This window comes from Malaya genurostris, chromosome 3, assembly GCF_030247185.1.
Source record: "Malaya genurostris strain Urasoe2022 chromosome 3, Malgen_1.1, whole genome shotgun sequence".
Lineage (NCBI taxonomy): Eukaryota > Metazoa > Arthropoda > Insecta > Diptera > Culicidae > Malaya > Malaya genurostris.
The window spans coordinates 218,871,529-218,895,408 of NC_080572.1; the positions used below are offsets into that span (position 1 = coordinate 218,871,529).

The 23,880-nt window shown below is 36.8% G+C and overlaps 2 protein-coding genes across 2 annotated transcripts in view; one reads left to right on the top strand and one right to left on the bottom strand.

Moving 5' to 3' along the window:
• Positions 1 to 687: 687 nt before the first annotated feature.
• Positions 688 to 1,151, top strand: LOC131435993 (uncharacterized). Its single transcript, XM_058604347.1, has 2 exons — positions 688 to 732; positions 793 to 1,151. Exons 1-2 carry the CDS (start codon positions 724 to 726, stop codon positions 1,090 to 1,092), a joined length of 309 nt encoding a protein of 102 aa, XP_058460330.1. The 5' UTR covers positions 688 to 723; the 3' UTR covers positions 1,093 to 1,151.
• A 9,286-nt stretch (positions 1,152 to 10,437) lies between these two features.
• Positions 10,438 to 23,880, bottom strand: part of LOC131437848 (uncharacterized) — a 53,300-nt gene continuing 39,857 nt past the window's right edge. The window contains exons 3-4 of the mRNA XM_058607465.1: positions 11,572 to 11,748; positions 10,438 to 11,497 (exon numbers count right to left, since the gene is read on the bottom strand). Coding sequence (XP_058463448.1) covers positions 10,688 to 11,497; positions 11,572 to 11,748 — 987 coding nt within the window. The 3' untranslated portion in view covers positions 10,438 to 10,687. The remainder of the gene's footprint in view (positions 11,498 to 11,571; positions 11,749 to 23,880) is intronic.

Here is a 23,880-nt window from a genome sequence, read left to right on the forward strand (position 1 = left end):
TGAAGTCGTCATCGAGTACACGAAACCGACTGATGCTATCAACAATAGACAAGACAATGTTATCCTTTGTTGTTGTTGAATGAATTGCTATTGAATGCATCTGCAAAATCGACTAGACTCACAAGAATCATATTTTAATGAGTCATTCATGAAAGCTCATCAATCAGCAAATTTCAAAGTTTGTTATGAAGAGGAAACAGTGCAAATGGAAGCAAACATTCATCCGCTTGGCTTGTTAGGCACGAGTAAAAAAATGGAATGAGGCACCAAAAGATGTGCAAGGCTACTTGAAATGACGCATTGCTGAGGGGCGATCCAATTTTAATGAAGTTGAATTGCTTTGTCGGCTCTTTTTTCACATTTGTAAAACCTTTTATAACCACCAATAAATGCAAGAAACTGTCAGATGAACTGTTGAAAAATCAATTGATTTCATCCACTTAATATTATTATCACATGTCATCTCAAACTTTAAAGAGTTTTTCATAAAACGTCAAATCGGTTTCAATCGCATTACTTCGCTGCTAACGTTGATAAATACCACAAACCAGCCATTTCTCGACCCCTTGGTTGAACTCGTTCATTTGATCTTTTTCGGTATAAAGCTGTTTGGCGGGCTTTCGGTTTTGCTGCAATATAAATTAAATTGGAATTGTACCCTCCCCTTTAGTATATGTTTGACTTTCGTTCAATATTGTAAACATTCCACTCACCACAAACGCAATGCTCGGTGTAAGAATGTTTTGGATGTTAGTTTTTCTCAATTTACTAACAATAACATTAACATTATAGATTACTCTGTTCGTCGCTTTATCGATCGTTGCAGTCCCTACCGAACCGTATCATACTGCGGCAAGGAGTTTGCCTATTCAGCAGGTACAAGATTTCGAGTATGATTACGTGGAAAGTGACGATACACCGAGTGCCGAAGATTATTGGGAAATGTTAGGATCATCGACCACGGAAGGAAAAGCAGCAGCTCAACGTTTGAGTCAACCGGAGGCTACCACCGGGATCGGTACGACCGGTGCAACGACAGCAACACAACCCACTGCAAAAAGTCATAAAAGCTTCCATGGAATTGGAAAATGAGTAGGGTTAGGCAAAATGAAAGGGGTACTAATGTGCTAATTAAATTTAATAAATTGAATGTAACGCATACTTTCCAAATGACTGAAATAAACTTGGTTCGATCACGCGTGAATAAGTCGACCTTAAAATTGCGAGTCTATCGGTTCCGCCTTAAAAGTTGAACCGATCGTCGTTGCGTCGATCTGTTCGGCCTTGTTCGGTTCATTTGTCTATGTTTGATTTTCAAGATCATACACGCTGTATTGGCAAAAAAAATATACACACGTCAATAGAAACAACAGCCTTAGTATGCAAATAGTGTCTGGCGTCAGGATGGATTTGTTTGCACAAGTGACTAGCCACGATCGAAGGAAATGAAATAGAGCATTTTTGGATGAGCAGGATTAGGATAAATCTTATAATTATCACATTGCAGTTCTTTATTAGCTTTTAATATGAAAGCCTTATTATTTAAATATTTTGCTCTATTTGTAAGTGATAAAAAAAATTTACCTGTAGATGTACTATAGGGATTTTTGCAGTTATAATTTGGGTTAGTTTTTCTTGTTTCAACTTGTTGTCGACTTATTTTCGGCTAGGGAAAGCTTTCTACTTCTCAGTGCGGAAGTTGGAAATCTAACCCATATGGGACCCGTGAACGGCAATAGTCGGACCCACCCCAGTATACTCGTCCTCTAAATCTCTCTAAAGTATCTAGTGGTGTTTTATGCGATTACATTATACGTGGATTTTCGAAGTTACGCGGTTTTATTTTACGCGGATTTACGAAGTTACGCGGATTTTCGTGCGGATTTCCGAAGTCACCGGGTTTTAACGCAAATTTTCGAAGGTACACGGTTTTTATGCGATTTTTCAAAGTTATAAGTTCCTGAAATTTTTAATTACTTTTTTTTCGAAAAAGCTTCTGCAGAGACGGAACTTGAGCTCGTAACTACCCAAGAAAATCGTTTTGCCTACTTGTATTTTTTTTATTTGAATCAGTTTTTCCATAAGAATGACCAAAATAAACAGTTTGCATCATCAGTTCACAGTTTTGACTCTTGAGAAAGGACTTAAGTAAAAATTTCTTGGAAATTTTCAAAATTTTATATCTTGAAAATGGTTGGTTTAATTTATTTTGGTGTCTTCGGCATTGTTTAAGTTAATTACTGGAGCTTTATGGAGAAAGCATACACTGAAAAACTTCTTCATCCACCTAGTTGTGTGATAATGCCTTGCTCATGCTATTTACATGCGATTTACCGGAACCGTTCGCCATTACCCTTCGAAGCTTGATTAATGACAATATTGTTTCTTTTAATCAAGCCTAAGTTTATCCAAATTCATTGAGCGATCTCCGAGAAAACTGAGCAAAAAAAAAAAGATAATGAGTGTTGTCGGTAATGTCACTTTTACTATTATATCTCCGGAAACCAGAAGTGGAAGCTGTTTGAGCTTGAAATTTGATCAATGATCAAATAGTAGCTTTCTAACGAGCCGAGGCTTGTTGAAATTGGTTCAGCCAAATCAAAGAAAATAGAGCGGTGAAAAAAATGAGTTTTGTCAGTTACGTCACTTAACTTATCATTATATTTCCAGAAGCAGATTTCGATCTTGGAACTTTATCAGTGGCCCAATAATAGTTTTCAAATGAGCCGCTGCTTTAAAAATCAGTTTATTAGTCTCCGAAAAAATTGAGCGGTAAAAGATAAACTGCGATTTGTCTGTTATGTCACTTATGGCATTATATCTCCGGACAGAAATGACAACTTTGATTCGAACTTGATCAATAGCGCAATAATAGTTTCCGAACAAACCTAAGTTTGTTGAAATCGGTTCGGCCAGCTCTGAGAAAATCGAGCGGTAAAAACAATGAGTTCTTTGGTTACGTCACTTATACCACTATGTCTTTGGAACCAGGAGTCAAAGCTGTATGTGGAAATCGATTTAGCCATCCCAAAAATATTAAGCGGCAAAACAAATCTTTGAAAAGTGCAGACACATACACACTCATACACATACAGACGTTTTCCGATCTCGTCGAACTGAGTCGAATGGTATGTAAGACTATGGGACTCCGAGGCTTCGTTCGAATATCGGTTTTTCCAGCAATTCTATTACCTTCCTGTAGATAAAATCGAAAAGTATAATGTATAAAAATGTTTGCTCTTTCAGGGGCTAGCCTTCTTTGTACAGTCGGTTACATAAGAGCATGGTCACGATTACTCGCGGTCGGTAAAGTGGAATGGTGTGATATTTTCATTAACACTGAGGGCAGTAGTGTTCTTGATGCAATGCGAGAATAAATGTGCTGACTATTGGGTCCGGGCACGCTACGCGCTTCGAAGCAATTTTGTTGTGATCGCACTTGAAAGGTCCCAAAATGACCCAACTTGCCGCTTCGAAATACATGAAAAAGTCGAAACAGTTTGTGAGTAAGTGGGTGAATGGTTTTTAAAAGGTGAAAAATGTCGACGACTTTCCAAATCGCGGTTCTGTCGGTTTATTGTCAGACGAAAAAGTGATTTGTGACCTGTTTTTAAAGAATCCGACATTAGCATTACGCGAAGGTGTTTCAATAATGACCAACAAAGGTTTAAATATATCGTACAGAACTGGTCGCAGACATTTGATCGCAAATAATTTGAAATTTCGAAGTACTTTACAATAACCGATATGGAGACATAATTTAAAACAGCTTGTTTGCCGAACTCACAAAATTTGGAGGTCGTTTTCAAAAGAATTCGCGCAAAATCTCGCTCAAAGTATGCTTCGAAGGTGTCAAGCCATTACTAACGTTGAAGGGGATTGGACTTGCTTGACAAATCTCCGAATAACTAGGGGAACGTGCGTCTTGAGCCAATTAGTTCTGATTCCGGCACCGGAATTTTTTATATGAGCAAAAGAAAACTTTTCTTAGTTAGATATAATTGTATCATACAGAGTTCATGAATTTTATTTGAAACCAACTTTCAGTTCCGGAAATACAGGGTGAAGAGTGCTGAAAATTTCAATAGTTAATACAAACCGGTGATGCAAAATACAAGAATGTATTTCAAACTGTGCTCAAATCAATTCCAATCGACAGGCCTTGTCAGTTGAAGCAAAGCGAATCTACTTCAGATATACCAGTCCCCGGTTTCTAGTTCCGGAAACTTTTCTCAGCGGTGGGTTGCCCTAAATTAGTTTCAAATGAAAGGTCTTATGATTCCATACAGAATTCCAGAATTTCATCTGGATCTGATGGTTATGAGTGTCAAAAATCTCAAACCTTCATATAAAAAATGAAAAGAACGAAAGAAGAAAACACAACACCGCCTCTACGAACGAAGCACACAGCGTACTGTGTTTGATTTCGTATTCGCGGAAAAGATAACACACATGAGCACAAGCTTTACAAGGTACGTATGTTTGTTACCGTGTGAACGCGGTGCTGAAATTGAGACAAATCATAGCCATTTCATAGGAAGTGTGGCTAATGCGTAGCAGATTTTCGGATGTGTGACAATGGATTGAAGTTTGTTTGAAAATGCGTATTCTTTCGTATATTAGATGTGATGTGATGTGAAGTGAAGCCACCATCAGTTCAAGGACTTGCCAGTGGATGCGGGTAGACTTACAGTAGCCCCGATATGACTCATCCATTCACCTTCTTACTATAGCTGTTACCGAAAAGCGAACAAAAAGGGTTGGGCGGATATGTAAGTACTACTTACTAAGTAGAGTGAGTTACTCTTATTCCGCGGGAATAAAAGATGCTCTTCCAACCATAATATCCAGTACATGGATGAAGCATATAGCTATACATGCTTGAACCCGACTGATGGTTTGTTTGAGAAGGGCGCGTCAGACTCATTTCAAACCTTCAGAAGGAAACAAGTTTCCTTCAAGTGACTTGGGCTGGCTATCCACAATCCCTCGTCCAGTCATCCATTCATCCGATGCCCTGATGCTCCCTCCCCTTTACGCCCCGTGCAAAATGTTTTATATTGATAAATACACTGAAACATAGTGTAATGTAATTAATATAACATAAAATGATAATATAGATTACAAAATAATATAATATAACATAATATAATATAACTAGCTGACCCGTCGAACTTCGTCTCGTCAGAAGAATTGTCAAAAGACTAAGTGGTCAACGTTTCTCTCCATTATTTTTCTGATTACTTAACCTACAACGAAATTCGATACACACTTGCTTTAGCTCCAAAAGAAGAAACATCACCAAAGATTAATGTGAAAATATGAAATACTTCTGTTGAGCGAAAATTGAACAAATGCACAGATTTCTATTTTGAACAGTCCGTTTCTGGAATTACTCATACGTGAATGTTCACCCGACAGAACAAACTTTGAAGCAGTTTCTTATACACAAAAAATTTCTATTTTTGTGTTCGGTAAAAATATTGGCGGCAACGATCTGAAAAATATTATTTTTACTGAAAGATACGTAAAATTTATCCAACTCCTATGTAAAAGTTACGGTTATTTATTATTCACTGACACGGTCTGTGAACTCTGGAATGTCATTTCTCTTGACGAACTCAGTGAAAGTTTTACCAATATTCGGAAAATTTATAAAAAAATAATGAAGGATTTCAGTAACCATCACTATACATTCATAAAAAATACAGATCTATCTAATAACATCATTTTCGGACGTAAAAATGTGAATTTCTTGATTTGTGGAGATAAATAGTGGTGCGAATTGATTACTTGCGAAAAATAGATAATACTGATTACTAGCGGTAATTTTTCAATTAGTGAATAAATTCAAAAAGCCTTTTACAACATTTTATTTCAGCACTCTAAAAATATGAAGGGTGATCCCATATTCTACTGAATTGCATCCGAAAGATATCTGATCATTTTATTTGAATAAATTATTTCTGGAGTGCAAATGTAATTCAATTCATTCATCACACGCAAATAAATTAATTAATCGGATGGAAATATTGAAAACTAAATTGCTCCTTCCTTTCCCAGATCTCTAGTACAATTTACCAAAAAAACAGTAATACTTTACGGGTCAAGACGTTTACATATTTTTAGAATTGTTTTGTAAATTTCGCCGAACATCGGTTTTGAAAGATGAAGAAGTCATTAGAATTATGACAGATCGAAGTTCAGTGGAACTGTACCGATCATTCAACAAATAAAACTTTTGCTGGACGGATTACCGAATGTTCAGCTGCTTGAAAGTCAGTGAAACTGTACCGTCATCCGTAAAAATATTTCGGTGTGTACAACTTTTAAGCAGCGAGAAAGTTTTCTCAGAATCTGTTCTGTACGTTCAAGTTATCAAAAAAGCCCTTAGCTCTAATAAAGTAGATATTTTCAGATACTGTGGAACTTTTGATTGCTTGGAGACGACACTTCAATTTTAATTTGATATTGAACTTAACAGTTTGAACATTCTTCACAGAATATGCAACATGAAATATCAGTTTCAATTTATTATGGTAATCATCTTGAACATTGATAACTAATAACCACTTACTGTGTGCGTTTAGTCTAATCTAAATCATTAGAAAGCAAAATGCAAGAAAAATCTCTTAGTTTGACCTTAGCACTTCTACAGCACAATCTTTTTATTGATTCATTAAAAAAAATTTCTGATTTGTTAATCTTGCCTCCGCAGTGACCAATACTATTCATCTGACTCCATTGAACACAATTCATCAACTGGTAAATGATATCAAAACTTCTTCTCCTCCCTACTACGGTTTTGCTAGAACAGTCATTGAGTCATTTATGTCGTTTTCGCTTGATGCCAAACCTAACCCTGTTTCCACTTCAACTGCTGTCAAACCGTTTGTTTAAAGTCAGTTTCGAACCTAGTTTCAACGTTGTTGAACTGAAAATTTAGTCAGTTTCGAACCTGGTTTTTAAATCAGTTTTACTCAGCAACGGGGGGCTAAGTGCGAAATCAACATAGTTTCGTGAAAAGTGTTTGTTTGATGAAACTACCTTGGGTCAGTTTTTTCAAGCGAAAACCAACATTAGTAAGCAATAATTTTGATACCCATTTAAGAACGTGGTTCGAAATGACGAATCACATCCATCAAGTATGCATGTGAACTCTCCTCACAAAATATCTTGTTGCGCGCCAAACAATTTGTTCAACGATCTAGTATTCTTTCCTACGACGGCCTAACACTTATGCAACTCGTTGCGCGCCAAACACCTATCGATGATCTAGCAATCATTGACGACTATTTTCAACGGAAAATTCCATTGTCCATACAAATCAACAATATGAATTTTTCCCACTTTTCCGGTAAGTTTTCCTAATTTTTTTGATGTGCGAACCCGGTGGAGGTAAAAACTGATCAAACAAAAAAAAATCATCTCAATCCGTCCATCCGTTCTTACGTGATGCGATTACAAAGAATGATCTCTGCATTTTTATATATATAGATAGATAAAGATAATATAATGAATAAAATGATATATTGCGATATGCTATGATCTTATATTACTTGAATTTATATGTCATTTCTCATCCTCTCATTCTGCCATCAACGGATTCCATCGACCAATTGTCACCACCGGGCACAGACACACGTGTAGGCATGGAACAGGAACCAGTAAGGACCAAGCTCACCTTGTGATGACCTTGATATTTAGTTAAAAGATCACTTTAAAAATGATAACTTATAAGGAAAACAAATTTATATTTTGCGCAGAGGTGCGTAGTACTACTCATAATAAACCCTATAATATAATATAATATAATAAAATATAATATAATATTATACAATATAATATGATATAATGCAATGCAGTATAATACCATACAACATATTATATAATAACATAAAATAGTATAAGTATTCTTTCGTATATTAGAGCTCATAAATGGTTCGTCTGAGTATTGGCAAGATTTTGATTTGGCAAGCTGTCACTACAGCGCACAAGTGCCACGGATGTACCGATTCCCCAACTGCTCTTATTTTTGCTCAACTAAGACATATTGGGCACTTGTCAAGCAGAGATTTAGAATCATTTTTGCGATTTGTTTTCCAGAACTATCGTTCAACAAAATAAACTTAAACGTTTCATTCGAACAACATTTTGTAATTTTTTCGTGGAAAAATATTGAGAAATAAGCCGGTGAAGAGTGAAGAGGCGAAGAGGTGAAGAGCTTCTTAAAAATCATGACTTGCGGTGTCCACTGTATCTCAGCGCAGACTAATCAGAAGTCAACGAATTAAAACAACATAGTTATTGCAGATGTTTTTTCTAGACCTCAATGTTTTTGTTTGATTTTTTAAATTGTGTTTTGATTTTTGGTGTTGTTAACGTCAAAACTACGATTTTTCTCGAAAAAAAAACCGTCATTTTGTAGCTGTCACGAAAAGAAAAACGTTGGGGTCTGGTTTTTTATATGTAGAAAGTGTGTGCAAAATTTGAAAATAAAATGGGTGCAGTAGTTTTTGAATGACGATGGACACGGACTTTCAAAACCTGCTTTTGAGAAAAACGCGTTTAAAGGTTTTTGTCTATAAAATCGAAGGAAACAATTTATTACTCTAAGGAGCTCGTAGGTTCTAACATTTTAAAAAAATCGTATTTTTTTGTATTTTGTTATAATGAAACATTTCAAGAACAATTTGTCAAGTTTTGAGTCAAATCAGAAATCTTACTTATTCGCAGTATGAGATAAGAAAAGATAAAGGCCCATAACTTGCTGAGTTTTGTTCCGATAGGCTTGAAAATTTCCCAGCATATTCTTGAAATGTTTTACTAAAAGAAAATACAATAAATGATTTTACAAAAGTGTTAGACCCTACCCGCCCCTTAAGTTAACCAAGGGAGTGTTCGAAATATGATGAGTAGTATTCGAAGAATAGTTCAAAATTTCATCAAAACCAAATCGGAGTAATATTTTCACTATTTTACCTTTAGAGTACGATGAATAACCTTCATTTTAAGCACTCATTATTATAATTTTATTGACAATGTTCCAAAACAAATCACTTTTGTGAGTCTATATATAAAATTACTCTAGCTTTACCGCAAACACTGTAAATTCTCTATTTGTAGTCTACACTAGTTTGACTAAATTATTTAAGTTTTTCTTTTCAAAATACTCATAGTGTTCATGTTCAGATAATTCGCAGATATTACTGCCATAAAACTCATGACAAAGTAAGACACGATCGCCCTTGTACGACCTACGCTATCCTAAATGATACAAAATTGATTTAAATACACCCAGAAGCTACGAATCAAACATGAGTACTAAATAAAATTGATCTCTCTGCTCCTGCGGCGAAAAAAAAACCAACAAACTGATCCGTTGATACGTGTAATTTTAACAGTCATAGTACTTACGGTGTGCTGTCTTGTGCTCCATATTCAAAGGCGTCCGTAGTGGACCCCAAAAAAGGTAACGCCACCCGTTTTCTTTAAATAAACATCATTTAGTCCCACGAAATTTGCTGCACCCTACCCGAATAAAGGTTTATTGTGGCGGCACTTGAACTCGATTCGTCTGGTTGTGAGGTCACGGTGGATGTTTTTTTGTTTGACGTTAAATGTAGAGTAGAGAATGCGTTGCCAATCGGAGCTAACGAAGGTGGAACGTAGAAGGTAGAACACAGTCCGTTTTCCGTTTCAGTTCACCTCGTTCATGGGTCAGCCGTCCCGACCGTGATCTATGGCATGTCTGGCGAAAATTCTGTACCACAAAAGCCCAACCTGTTCATGATCAAAGAACCAGCGCCCACCTGGAACGTTCAAGGATAGAGCACTACCGACGCTGGAGGAATTCAAATTTCATGATTTATTTACTCAACTGGGTATGTCGATTAATGAACATCATTGAAAGCATTAGTCTCGGTGTGTGATCGCTGTCTGAGAGATCGTTACCGATTTGTGGCACCAGACCAGACATCGACATCGGGACGCGTGCAGGAATTTGAGTCAGGTGACACGAGCAGGTTCACTCGTGGCCGGCACATTTTTGATTGATGGTTTCGCGATCCGATCCGGCGATTGATCGTGATTTCGCGGGTGGTATATGGCTTGTGACTGTGCGGGGCTACTACCTACTGGCATCGATTAAATTCGACACTAATCAGTCAGTTCGCCTGCGGAATTTCAAGGTCAACGCCAATGGGGGTCCGAGGATATGCAAACAGGTCGCACCAGTTGTCACTTTCAACGGAGTGGAGCAAGCGGCCGCTGGTTGAATGAGTCACGTGCTTTGAGGTTTTGTTTTGTTCTATTTGAATCAGGTCGTGTGGGTTTTTTCTCTCTCTCTCTCTCTTTCTCAAGTGTTGTGATATTTTCTACTAAATGAATTGTTTGTTCGATCAACTTCTGTTACTGTTTAATTAACCAAATGCAAGGTTTCTATGTTCTATCTACAAACTAGAGGCACTATAAACGTAAGAAATATTTGCATAGCAATCACATTAAACAAGTAGTAGTTCAGATTCATAAATAATCGCAAGATAATCGTACAGGAAGCACAAAATAGACTTGGTTCGATAGCTGCCTAATTGCACGGTATAGGTAATTTCAAACAGTTATGACCGGCTAACCGTTCTAACAATATTGCACAGAAGTCCCCCGAGGCATGACGAGTGCATGACGTGTCCTACGTAAACCCGTTGGCATAAACCGGAAACCGTCGGAATTGTTGCTGGTTGACCATCGCTTGGACTATTTTCTGCGATGCAATCCTCTGTTCCGTGGCCGGGAACAGAACCGGACCGGTTCGTGCCTGCCGTTTGCTCAATCCCGTCGGCGGTCCGAAGTAGGTGGAATACTCTGGCGGCGGTGGTCCTCCTCGAGCTTTAAACTTGTACACTTTCGGTGCGGTGAAATGTTTCTGTCCTGAAATGGCCGATGGTTTCAGAAGGTTTTTCTTGGGGCTGCTCGATTGACGAATGCCACTAAGTTTGGCCTTCTGGAGCGTAATTGGATGGGCCACTTGATTTTGGTACTGAGCGTACGGCTGGTAGAGTCCGTCCTGAGTGTAGTACGGACTAAGTTCTGCTTCTCCCAGATTTGAGAAATCTACCGATGGGGAAATTGGTTTCAACTTTGATAGGTCAGGAGCTTTAACTTCTTCGATTCGAATGGTTGGCTTAAAACTATCTTTCGAGAAATCGAACTCCTTGGAGAAGAAGGGTTCCTTTCCGCTACCGTACGAAGGACGGTAACCTTTGTGACCCGAATCGAAATTGACGTGTGGCTTCAGTTCCAACAGTGACGGAGTTGGTCTTTTCTTGTCACTGAGTTCGGCGATGTCGTCTTCATGCTGAGGCACATCCGAACTTAAAATGATGTGATCTTGATCTTTGCTGAAGTGGTTTATTTTTGACTGCGAATGGTGGTCATCGTACCGGAAGTGCTCATGTTCGTCGTGAACGGGATGCGCATTCGGTCCGTGAGTTTTCACTACCTGCGATAAATGAAACAGAATCTTACAATGAGTAGTAGCCCTCAAAGTGAGTGAAGATTTTTTCTTTTCCCTACCGCGTTGAATCCTGTTTTTGAATCAGCCGTGTAGTCGACTTCGCGAATCGAGCCATCCGGTTCCACGACACTGTAGTGTCCTTTGACTATGCCGTCGTCACGGGTTTCCCACTGTGACTTTACATCGCCACTGTGCAGATCTTTTACACCGTAGCTGAACGAGTATGAAGGATGTGCCTGTAAAAGTAATAAAAGAAATGTTATTTAAGTTGTAATTTTTAAAACTTTCAAAGGAACTAGACAAACTACACAACTAATTTAGTATTTCTAAATGGATGCGCCTTGTTAATAATTGAAGATTCCTCTAGCGTTCAATAGAGACATACTTCAGATGTCATCAGTCAATTATTTCATGACATTCGTTTCATTACCGTGTTAGCTATTGTGCTTTAAGTGCCGCTACTTTCGGAAAACTAGAAACAATGGAGATACAAAAATTTCGTATGCTGATAAAACACTGCTTTTCAACGATCCATCTGGTGGTGTTATGGTGCCTTTCTCCTTAACATTTCACGAGAAATCGATACAAGTTTCATATATAAGAGATACAAGACGGATCGAAATTTTTGACAGTCATCACCTTGTAATTTCGAATGAAATTCAGGAGTACCATTCATTTGAACCTCAGTTTTTCAAATTCGGTCAAGCCATCGCACAGTGGTTCGAATCAATAAAAACGTGGACATAAATCAGTAGCCAAACGGTTTTTCTAATGTATATAGTTGCTTTTAAGAAATTATTTACAAATATATACCGCGTAATTTGATTCTATCCCTAATTGCTCATGGCCTACTTTGACAAAAAATAAAATCATAACTTTTTTTTCCGAAGAGATAGAAATTTTTTTCTTCTACAAAGTTTTAGAACTATTGAAAATAATTTACTTTGTCAAATGTACCAAAAATCTAGGTCGCACCGTTTCGGATATACAAAGCGTTTCTATGGCAACCCCCTTAAAATCAGTTTTTTATTCATAGCTTGAGTTATTTTTTATGCATATTGAAAATAATAAAAAACCCATATTTTTGTTGAAGGTTTGTTGTTTCCTGGCAAAGTTATACAACATTTTCAACATTTTATCTTTTTTTAACCTATGATAAAACCTCACACCATAGCGAAATATGCAACTTTATGCAGCTGCTTTTTAAGAAATTTATAGGAAATATACCCAAAAATATAAGAAAAAAATCTAAGTGGAACTCGATGGAACTTTTTTTAGGCCTTCTCAAAGTTAGTTTTAGTTATTGAATTATGACAACCTCCTTAAAACTAGTTTTCTAATCATAACTTGTTTCAAGTTATTTTTTTGTACATACTTTACTTGGAATAATTGTAGAAAATATAAAATCCCATAATTTTGTAGAAGGTAATGCATAGGTTTATTCTTTTCTGGAAAAGTTATACATCATTTTACTTATTTTTACCAAAGGAACCTTGCATAGAAGGGAAATATGCAACCTAATGCAACAAACTTTTACAATACTTATAGGAAAATATTTTGTCCTAATCCAATTTATTTTCCATTGAGAATATCCTGAGTACTATTCGTCTGACACATTTTCACTATGGCCATGCTGCCCAAGTAGCAAACATTGTTCTAATATTGAATTTATTAACTCTTCTCGCAACGATTATGCGATTGTAAAAGCGCACTTTTCTTGTATGATGTGCAACAAGTTTCTTGTTTTTTATGTTTTACAACAGTAATGTTTGCTAAGTGGAGACCAGAATATTGAAACTGCTCAAATGATCTTGTCGTTCAGTCAGTTGAAAAACCGGATGTGGAACTTATTCCATTCAGGTTTTTGAGTTGGTTTCATAAGCAGTAATATGAATGATTTTTACATCCCTTACAAAAACGTGTTGAATCAATTGTCTAACATATCTAACAAAAATAACCGATATGAAGCAATTGTTAAACTTGCCGATTATAACAAGTTTCAATTGCTACTTGGGTGACACCATTAATGATTAAGAAACGGAGGGCGTCACGCGTCTGCTATTTCTGTAACTCACTTTTGCAGTGTGCGTAGAGATGGGTAGTTCGCTCCTGAGCTATTTCAGTGAATCGAATCTTTAAAGTGAGCTGATCCCAAGTAACAATTTTTGTTACGCTAGCTTGTTTGTGACTAGTTTGCAACCAGATATTTGAGTGATTGTTACTAATATCTAACCACTTGCATGACTCAAAAAGCGCAGTTTCTACTAGTTGTTAGGTCGGCTAAAAATAAGTTGTCGTTACGTTGTAATGTCATACTGAAAGAACTTATTTTTTCATAACTTGAAAATAACTTGTTTTCAATTAAACTAGTTGAAACTTAGTCACCATCGACATTATAAACATTGAATGAATACAGAACACTTTTCTATCATCAATAAAAAACAGAAGAGTACTTTAAATCACAAACTTGATACAAGGTACAAATTTCACAACGATTTTCAAACTGTCGAGCGGAATTAAATTTTACTTAACTGTTTTTTATGCGCCTTCAATCAATCTGTTTATAAAGATATAACAAAAAAACAGGAAAATAACACTATGTTCAGAATGCTCAAAATTATTCCAAGTAGAGTGATTTCTCATCATTTTTAAATCATATATCATAAGAATTATAATATTATCACAATCGATGTTCAATCCCTATATTATTTTCTTCGTGTTTATGACAGTGCATAGAACAAAAATGACTATTCTGCCTTTCACTATTTTCGGCAAAAAGTAGTTTTGAAACAAGTATTATCCTGGTTTTATTTATGTTTCATACACTTCTTAAGACTCCATATTGTGTTCGCCATATTCGAGCCAACAAAAGTTGTTTTGTTTGCATTTTCGTTATCATAACGTTGGGAAAACCTACCGATAACTATCTGAATCAATGAAGAAATTATATGTTATAATCTTATAATATCTAAGTTATTACTACATCAATTCACAGTAACGATTTATATATACGCTTACGTATTTATAATGATTTCGCAACGGAAAATGAACCTTTTTTCAACTAGTAGCTAAAAGCATAGTTGTGATTAAAGATATGTTAGAATCAAGTAACGATAACTTACAAATGATAGTTAGTTCAATGTTTACGTTATAAAGAAACACTGCTGTCACCTTGTTTTAACCAGTATAACATAAAAAACATGTTCGTGCTCTTGTTGGAACACAGTTGGGTTAAGTGGTATCAAAACTAGTTACGGGTTGCTACTATTGAAGTCAAATAAACTTATTTTCAACTAGTAGCTAGAAGCATTGTTGTGATTAAAGATATGTTTGGATTAAGTAACGATAGCTTGTAAATTATATTTAATTCAATATGACACAAAGATGTTATTATTGGAAACCTAAATAACTATTTCGTAACTAGTTATGTTATGATGAAACATTGCTGTCACCATGTTTTAACCAGTATAACATAAAAAACATATTCGTGCTCTTGTTGCAACATTGTTTGGACTTTGTCGTATCAGAACTAGTTGCGGATTGCTACTTGGGATAGCTCACAGCTCTTTTTAAAAGAATCGCTCACAAGTTCACCATACTGGTAAGCAGGGATGCCAGGTTCACAGATTAATCTGTGTTTCACAGATTTTGAACCTTTTGCATAGATTTAAAAAATGGCACAGATTTTCACTGATTTCTGAAAATGGTCACAGATTTACACAGATTTTGAAATCGATCACAGATGTTTGAAATTGATCTTAGTTTAGCACCAAAAATTACGGAGCGGTAGGAAATAGGGAGACCTTTTTTTGCTTGCTAAAATGATTCCAATCAGCTATTATGGAAACGGGGAAACGTGCACAGATTTTGCACAGACAGGTTTTTGGCTTGATCACAGATTTTTTAAAAAATGATCTGGCACCCCTGCTGGTAAGGTAAAAACAAGCTACGAGCTGAACGGATCTTCGGCTCTTGAAGAGCGAGTTATAAATGAGAAGAAATGTGTGCATGAGCTTTTGTTCGTTCTTCCAAATGGGCATCTATCCTTCTTTAACAGGTTGAATGAACAATCCGACTTCCGGATCCGAAAATATAGGGTAAAATGTGTTAAAAATTTTATATCATCACTGAAAAGGGCGAAAAACCGTAAAAAGTTTCCTAAATCGACCTCGAGTCTTCTCCAATTGATAGTTTTTATCAAACAAACCGATTTCGGTTATTCTTTTAAGAATCGAAGAAAATTGTTTTTAAGAATACCACAGTATTATATATAATAGTATGATTGACATGAGAAAGGCATAATTACAAAGGCATTTGGATTCAAACAGGTTTTTTAATATGTGTTGAATTTTTGATAATTTTTCGGATTTTCAATATTTAAAACTAATTTAAACTAATTTGAAAAGGCCAAAAAAATAGCATCGAGTTCCACTTAGACTTTTTCTAATATTGGTAATTGTCAAAAATTAACATAATAAAAATCAAAACAATTTTCTTGTGTTGGGCGTGCAAGCATGAGCTTGTTTATGGGCACGCTTTGTAGTAGATATTTAGGTAATAGAGGTAAATCGTAGATGAATCTGAAAAAACTGTTTTAAAAATAACGTGAATATTTCTCAAAAAATAACTGTTTTACATTATTTATATCTTCAGCAAAAATACTTCAAATGTTTTTTTCTTCAAAATGAGATAGAAAAATTTTTTTTTTGTGACATAAAATTTATTTTTACTCAAAATTGGTACTATCCCCTTAACCAAAATTAAGGTACCACTTTCAAAAAAGCGTAATATAATCTTGTAAAATTCCTTCGAAGACACGTTATCTCTTAAAAATCAGTGAAAGTCAGTACAGTTTTTTGACCGTCTTTTTCCAGTTTTGGATCACTGTGCATCGCTGAGAAAAGTGAGTTTGTTTAATTCAAGAGTTTGTGACAGCTAGTTCCGGTGCTTTCGGGACTGGCAGCCGGGGAGTGGCCATCAACTGACAAGACTTATCAATTGGAATTGATTTGAGCTTAGTTTTGAAAAAAAAATGTCCGTGTTTTTCACCACTGCTCTGTATAACTGCTCAGGGCCGGTGAAACATGTAAAACTCAGGTGGGTAATTTTCATACCGGGGGAAACGACCCACTATTTTAAAGTATACTAAAACCTCAATTTACGCGAACTTAATTTAAGCAAAATTAATTTACCCGACTTTTTACACGCGTTTTATTTGAAATAACGCGATTTTTTATTCAATTTACGCGATGATCGCGTAAAAAAAGGTTTTTGCATAATGATGGAAATTTCAATTTTAATAATTACAAAACAATCTAACATGCTTCAGGAAATTGAATATTAAAAAATGTACATTAATGAATTGTTTAATTTCAAAGAATCTAAATAAGAGCGTGGGCATCCAAGAGTTATCTGGAAAATAAATATTGTATCACTATTTTTACGTTTCGTCTTAATTCTCTTATTGTATATAATCGCATTTATATAACTATTAGTGCGGTATGTACTCGTAGTACTATTTACAGAAAATTGGCATACTGTGATAAGATCTGTAGAAGAACTTGCTCATTCAAAACCTCCTCGGAAAAGGCAACAAGGTCTATCAACGTAACCGATGACCCAGCCGAAAACTTCCTGGAGTTTAGGCCTTAAGATCTACCAGTGTAATAAAGTGCATGAACGAACTTATCATTCTCGGTCTGCTGCATGCTCGTATTGATCTTAAGATCTGTTTTCCCTGTAGTTCTTGGACGACTGGGAACCTACCTGGAACAGTTAAAAATAAACAAGTAAACAATGTGTAGCTCTAAAAAATGTATTAGCCGTCGTAGTTCTTGTTGTGACACAGTGTAGTTCCTAAGGACAGTACTCCAAGTAGTTCTTGGATCTTGGGACATCTCTTAAGCATTTCCATAGTCACAGAACATACTCAGAACGTCGTCAGGCGCTAAAGCATGAAATTATATTTATCCCTTAAAAGTGCAAGGTCGTTTTTTCCTTAATGTTTTGTTTCTATAAAACATTGCATGTAACGAAGGACTACCCAGCTAGTTTCAATACAAAGCCAGCAGGCTTTCGTGATCCGTTTTAACTTATTCGTGTCTGCGAATTTTCGAAATTATTTCTTTGAGAATTTTCCAGGTCATCCAGCATTTTCTCGAATACAAAGAAACAACCGATCTTCAATCAAATCCATGAACAGTCCAGCCGCTGATGTACATAACGCATTGATCAATAAGTCCCGGGACTGACCCAGAGATGACGTTTGTGATGTCGAACAAATCTTATTTTTCGAAAGTACCAACCTTCAGAGAACATGTGTCAAATTTTCACATCAATAGCATCACAAACACTGAGTATAAGACGTTACATATAAGCGGCGTTACTAATTCATTTATGAAAAATGGAAATAACGATAAAACATTGATGAAACCGTGTATTGATACAACAAAGCTTTTCAAAGCGAAAAAATTAGCGCAAACCCAGCTCTAGCTTGAGAAGTATTTCCCCCACTCGGATCCATTAAAAAATAAATTAAATTAAAATCATGTTTTGTATGAGTAATTTTATTAAATGCGAACGCACTCATTGAAACCCAGAAATCTTATGAAAACCGTGTACAGACGAAACTGTTTTATTTGCTAACCATGACAATGATTTTCGTTCCTAACTGAAGTTCCAATCACCAATTATCTGAAATATGCGAAGAAATATTTCCAAGCAGTTTGTGTGATGTTTGTGTTTGTGATATTGAAAATCAATTCAAAATGACATTAATGTTCAAAACCTGTTTGTACGGTATTATTTTCTGTGTTTTGAATTTGCACAGCGGTGTAGAAAACATAAACGTAGTCCTACGTCAAAAGACTTTGAGTGATTTTATTTATGTGAAAATATAGAAGCTGAGACGAGACAAGTATCTTAGTATCTTAGCTTTTACTTTATACCAAAGGAGTCGAGCTTAAACATCTGCCGGAAAAAGTCCGATAAAGCACTTCTACCATTTCCTATTAAGGAGTGTATCGATAAGTAGTTAGCAACATTCAAACAGTTATTACTTTGAAATGTCTTAATTTTTTGCAGCGTGTTTTGCGGTGACATGTTTGTTTACATGTCAATAACAGCTGCGCAATCGATTGGTTTCGGTACGGTTTATCGTTTCAATGATGAGTCGAATTGATCCAGAAACACGAAAGAAAATTCTGCACCTAAAAGTGGTTGAGTACATCAGGAAAAACCCATCGGCGCCGACGCGGGATTTGGCCAAGCAGTTCAACACCACCATCGGGATGATTCAACGGATCAAAGTTCGGAATTCCCTGAAAACATACAAGAAACAGAAGGTGCCGAAAAAGTCCCTGGTACAGCAAGTTCAGGCCAAAACAAGAGCGCGAAAACTGTATAACCGGATTCTACAGAATAAAGACGGATGCATCCTGATCGACGACGAAACCTACGCCAAGGAAGACTCTCGAGCGCTGCCCGGACCGCAATATTATACGAAATCGGTGTACCAGGACCTGGACGACGCTGACACCACGGTGGCGATGGAAAAGTTTGGGCAGAAGGTGTTGGTCTGGTAAGCAATTTGTACCGGTTGTTTGCGGTCGTCGATTTTCTTAACGAAGGGCACAATTAACGCCAAGGTGTACGAGGAAGAATGTTTGAAGAAGAGAATGCTGCCACTGTACAGAAAGCATACGGCTCCTCCTCTCTTCTGGCTGGATTTGGCTTCAGCCCACTACGCCAACTCCGTTCAATTCGTGGAAAAGGACATCAACCCACCGAACTGTCCGGATCTTCGGCCAATTGAAAGGTATTGGGCAATTGTCAAGCGGCACTTTCGGAAGGAAGGTACAGCGTCCCAAAACATGCAGGAGTTCAAAAAAACTGGACAGCAGCTACCAGGAAAGTCACAAAAGTAACTGTGCAAAATTTAATGAAGAATGTCAAGTCCAAAGTGCGAGCGTTTCACAGAAACTAGGATTTTCTTCAATATAATCAGTAAAATGCATAAAAATGACATAGCACTTCGGTGTAAATAAGTGCATTGTAAATAGCAATGACTTTACGTCTGCTTAGCGGATTATGTTGATCCGCGAGGTGGCATTAGCAGTCAACATAATCTGCTAATGCACTGATGAGCTGAATGCGAAACGTAAAATAATAAAAATGTAATTTTTCTACAATATATCGAAAACTGATGCCATAATATGTTTTTTTTTCGCCTTTTTATTCAATAATCAATGTTGCTAACTACTTTTCGATACACTCCTTAGATTCGTCAAAGCTACCAGAAGTTGTTACTTTCTACAGCACTCATCTTTTGCCGGTTCGGATAGTAAAGGGTAAAAGACCTTTATCGGTACTTTCCGGTATATCGGAGACTTGAGTGGTTTACATTGATGAGATGCTTAAGCTCGGCTGGGAGGGGAAAGTTAAGTTACTAAAAGATTTCTGCTTGCTCAAATGATCCTTGTCAAGTCTCATCTTAATAAAGGGTGATTTTTTAAGAGCTTGAGAACTTTTTTAAACAATAAAACGCATAAAATTTGCAAAATCTCATCGGTTCTTTATTTTAAACGTTAGATTGGTACATGACATTTACTTTTTGAAGATAATTTCATTTAAATGTTGACCGCGGCTGCGTCTTAGGTGGTCCATTCGGAAAATCCGCTTTTTTATCGACAAATTTTGTTCAGCGATGAGGCTCATTTCTGGTTGAATGGCTACGTAAATAAGCAAAATTGCCGCATTTGGAGTGAAGAGCAACCAGAAGCCGTTCAAGAACTGCCCATGCATCCCGAAAAATGCACTGTTTGGTGTGGTTTGTACGCTGGTGGAATCATTGGACCGTATTTTTTCAAAGATGCTGTTGGACGCAACGTTACAGTGAATGGCGATCGCTATCGTTCGATGCTAACAAACTTTTTGTTGCCAAAAATGGAAGAACTGAACTTGGTAGACATGTGGTTTCAACAAGATGGCGCTACATGCCACACAGCTCGCGATTCTATGGCCATTTTGAGGGAAAACTTCGGAGAACAATTCATCTCAAGAAATGGACCGGTAAGTTGGCCACCAAGATCATGCGATTTGACGCCTTTAGACTATTTTTTGTGGGGCTACGTCAAGTCTAAAGTCTACAGAAATAAGCCAGTAACTATTCCAGCTTTGGAAGACAACATTTCCGAAGAAATTCGGGCTATTCCGGCCGAAATGCTCGAAAAAGTTGCCCAAAATTGGACTTTCCGAATGGACCACCTAAGACGCAGCCGCGGTCAACATTTAAATGAAATTATCTTCAAAAAGTAAATGTCATGTACCAATCTAACGTTTAAAATAAAGAACCGATGAGATTTTGCAAATTTTATGCGTTTTATTGTTTAAAAAAGTTCTCAAGCTCTTAAAAAATCACCCTTTAAATATATTGTTAAAAAAATTCACATCCTTGCTCTACCTTGAGAACTAGCATTCTATAATTTGGAGTTTGTTTATCACTCCGAATTACAATAATAATACTAAAGTTACCGTTGTTTCTCGCTCGAAATTTGGGGTGGGTAATTACCCACCTTTGGAATTTTCGGGTGGTTAGTACTACCCACCGTACCCACCTCTGTCACCGGCCCTGTAACTGCTTGATATTTTTATCAGTTTCCTAATCCTGTAATTCCGGAATCGGAGGTCGGATCTGGATGAAACTCAGAAGACCAACTCATTTGAACCTAAGACGAAAGTTACATAAGACCATTCATTTGAACCTAAATCGATAGTTACGATAGCTGAATTTTATGAATTGATATACGAATTACTACCGCATTCACAATTTTCGCCAGATTCAGCTCCCAGTGACAGCTATCTTCACTCAGTTTAAAAGAGGCATGCTGAAAAAATATTTCCTTGAAATAATGAGGTCATCGATGGTATTGAAACGTTTTGGAGATTGGAGAGAAATCGTTATATAAAAGTGGTGTAGAAAAGATTGAACCGCGTCGGAACAATTGTATTGCTCTTCAAGGAGAACACATTGATGAATGAAATCAGAATTTGGAAAAAATGCTGTTTTCTTTGTTATACTGGGGACTTTCCACCCGAAGTGATAAATTGTGATAATTGAGCTGATACGTTCTGTTCAAATAACGGTTCCGGTTGAACCGATTTTGACGAACTTAGATTCAAATGAAAGGTCTCATGGTCCCAACGGAATTCCTGAATTTCATCCGGATCCGACTACCGGTTCCAGAGTTACAGGGTAAAGTGTGTTCAATATTCTACACCGTCACTTAAACCGGCGAAACAAAAACCGTAAAAAATGTTGTAAACTGGACTCAAAATCGTTATTCCCAATCTTAGGCTCAAGTGAAAGGTCTTATGGTCCTACCAAAAATTACTGCATGTTTTCGGGCACAACGAACATTTAAATCGTCATTTAGAGTGCGATGGCAAAATTGTATAAAATCTTCACAATTTGAATGAAAACTAGTAGAGTTTGTACGTCATGTTAGTTGGTGGCCGTACGAGCCACTTCGATTATACCGGTTCTTGGGTTCCGGTGCCGGAAGTGCATATAATAGTGAACCCGCTTCGTTTTCTTAAGGATAACCTTTGCGAGCAAAGCACTGTTTCGTTCTGTATGTTATACTAGTAAATGCACAAGCAACTCCTTGGTTTCTTTCAAAAATCGAAGAGAAAAATTTTGAATAGAATACCACAATATTATACATGAGAAAGGCATCATTACACCACTAGGTGGATTAAAACAGGTTTTTTTTGTATGATCTAGCATATTATTTTCAATTTGTATACAGATATATTAAATTATGTTCCCTTTGTTTGCTCTAAATGACAGTTTGTCATTTTTAACAAACTATTCCCTAGGGCTCCGGAGCCGAAAATCGAATCCGAAAATCAATAGCCACATGAAAGACCTTTCATTTGTGTTTGTGAAAATCGGTCAAGCCATCTCTAAGAAAAACGAGTGAGTTCAGTTTTGGAGTTTTTGACCATTATTTCCGGTACTTTCGGAACTAGGAACTGGAAACCGGTATTACCGAAGTCTGTTCGTTTAGTAAGTAACTAATATAGCCTACAAATTTAAACAGTTTTAAGCCAAATCTAGAATTTTTTCCTTCTTCACATCGTCGCTCTAAATGACAGTATGCAATGCCAAACGCATTTTACCCTATAGCTCCGGAAGTCGGATCCGGATGAAATTCAATTGCAACCTATGATACTATAAGAACTTTCATTTGAGCTTAAGTTTGTGAAAACCGGTGAAAACTGGCCTTTTGTATCAACTCTACACCGATATTTTAAATATGGGTAGTTCCTTACTAGTAAAGTCGGTAGAACAGTTGATTAAGACAATACAAATACAAATAGAACAAGCTCGCATGCGTGGCTTGACGCTTCTCGTGACACTCGCACTCTGACAGCGCACTAAATGTCAACGAGCGCGTGCGAGATAATTACATTCAATCAAAGTAAATCTGTCAGAACATCAAATTGTTTTGTTAAGCTACGTATGATGATTGCAGTCTGGCAACCTTCCTCTAACATGTTTCATGAGAAACTAAAGCATTAGCATTAGCTAAAGCTTATTTATAGATTCGAGTACCTTCACAGTTTACTTTTTTCTTTGAATGACCAATCAGATCGAAAAATTACGACAAAGTGATAGAGCAGATGATTGAGGATAACCCTACTTCTCTCCTGCGTAAAACAAGATTAAATTAACCAGATAAGGAATGCATGTAAACCTCAACACGATCAGGCGACGTTTACAAGAAGCCAAGCTGTAATATCGTTTTACCAGCTCAAAATTTTTTTGGAGCGCAATCCATAGCATGAGGATTGCGATTATTCAAAAACGGAATTAACTTATTGTTCCTGGGTTCCAATGAAGCTTGCCTGGTTGAAAAACAGTCCCGAATTCGTCCAAAGCAAAGCAAAGTCTTAGCATTACATTCCTTTTGTGGAATTTGACCATTCTGTTTCAACAGACTTTGAAGTCGGTTGTTAGCGTACAGAATCATTGCATGGCTAGTACTACGATCCTATTGGCAATAAGCATTCTACCAGGTCGGGACTCAAACATACGACAACTGGCTTGTAGGACCATCGCCAACCCGGGAGCTTCTAAATCCAGCTGAAGTGAATTTTTGAAGGTGATCTCAGAGGCTTTGAGAGTTTTTCATGTAAAATTTGAATTTGATCAATTTCTGACGCACCAAACGGAGGAAAACGGTTTCGCCTGTTCGGACCGACTCTACCAATTTTCCGACCCAAAAATGCTTATAGTAGATAGCGGTGTGAGCTAATAAATGCGTCAAAATGGACACAAATAGCCATCACATTTCCTTCAAATC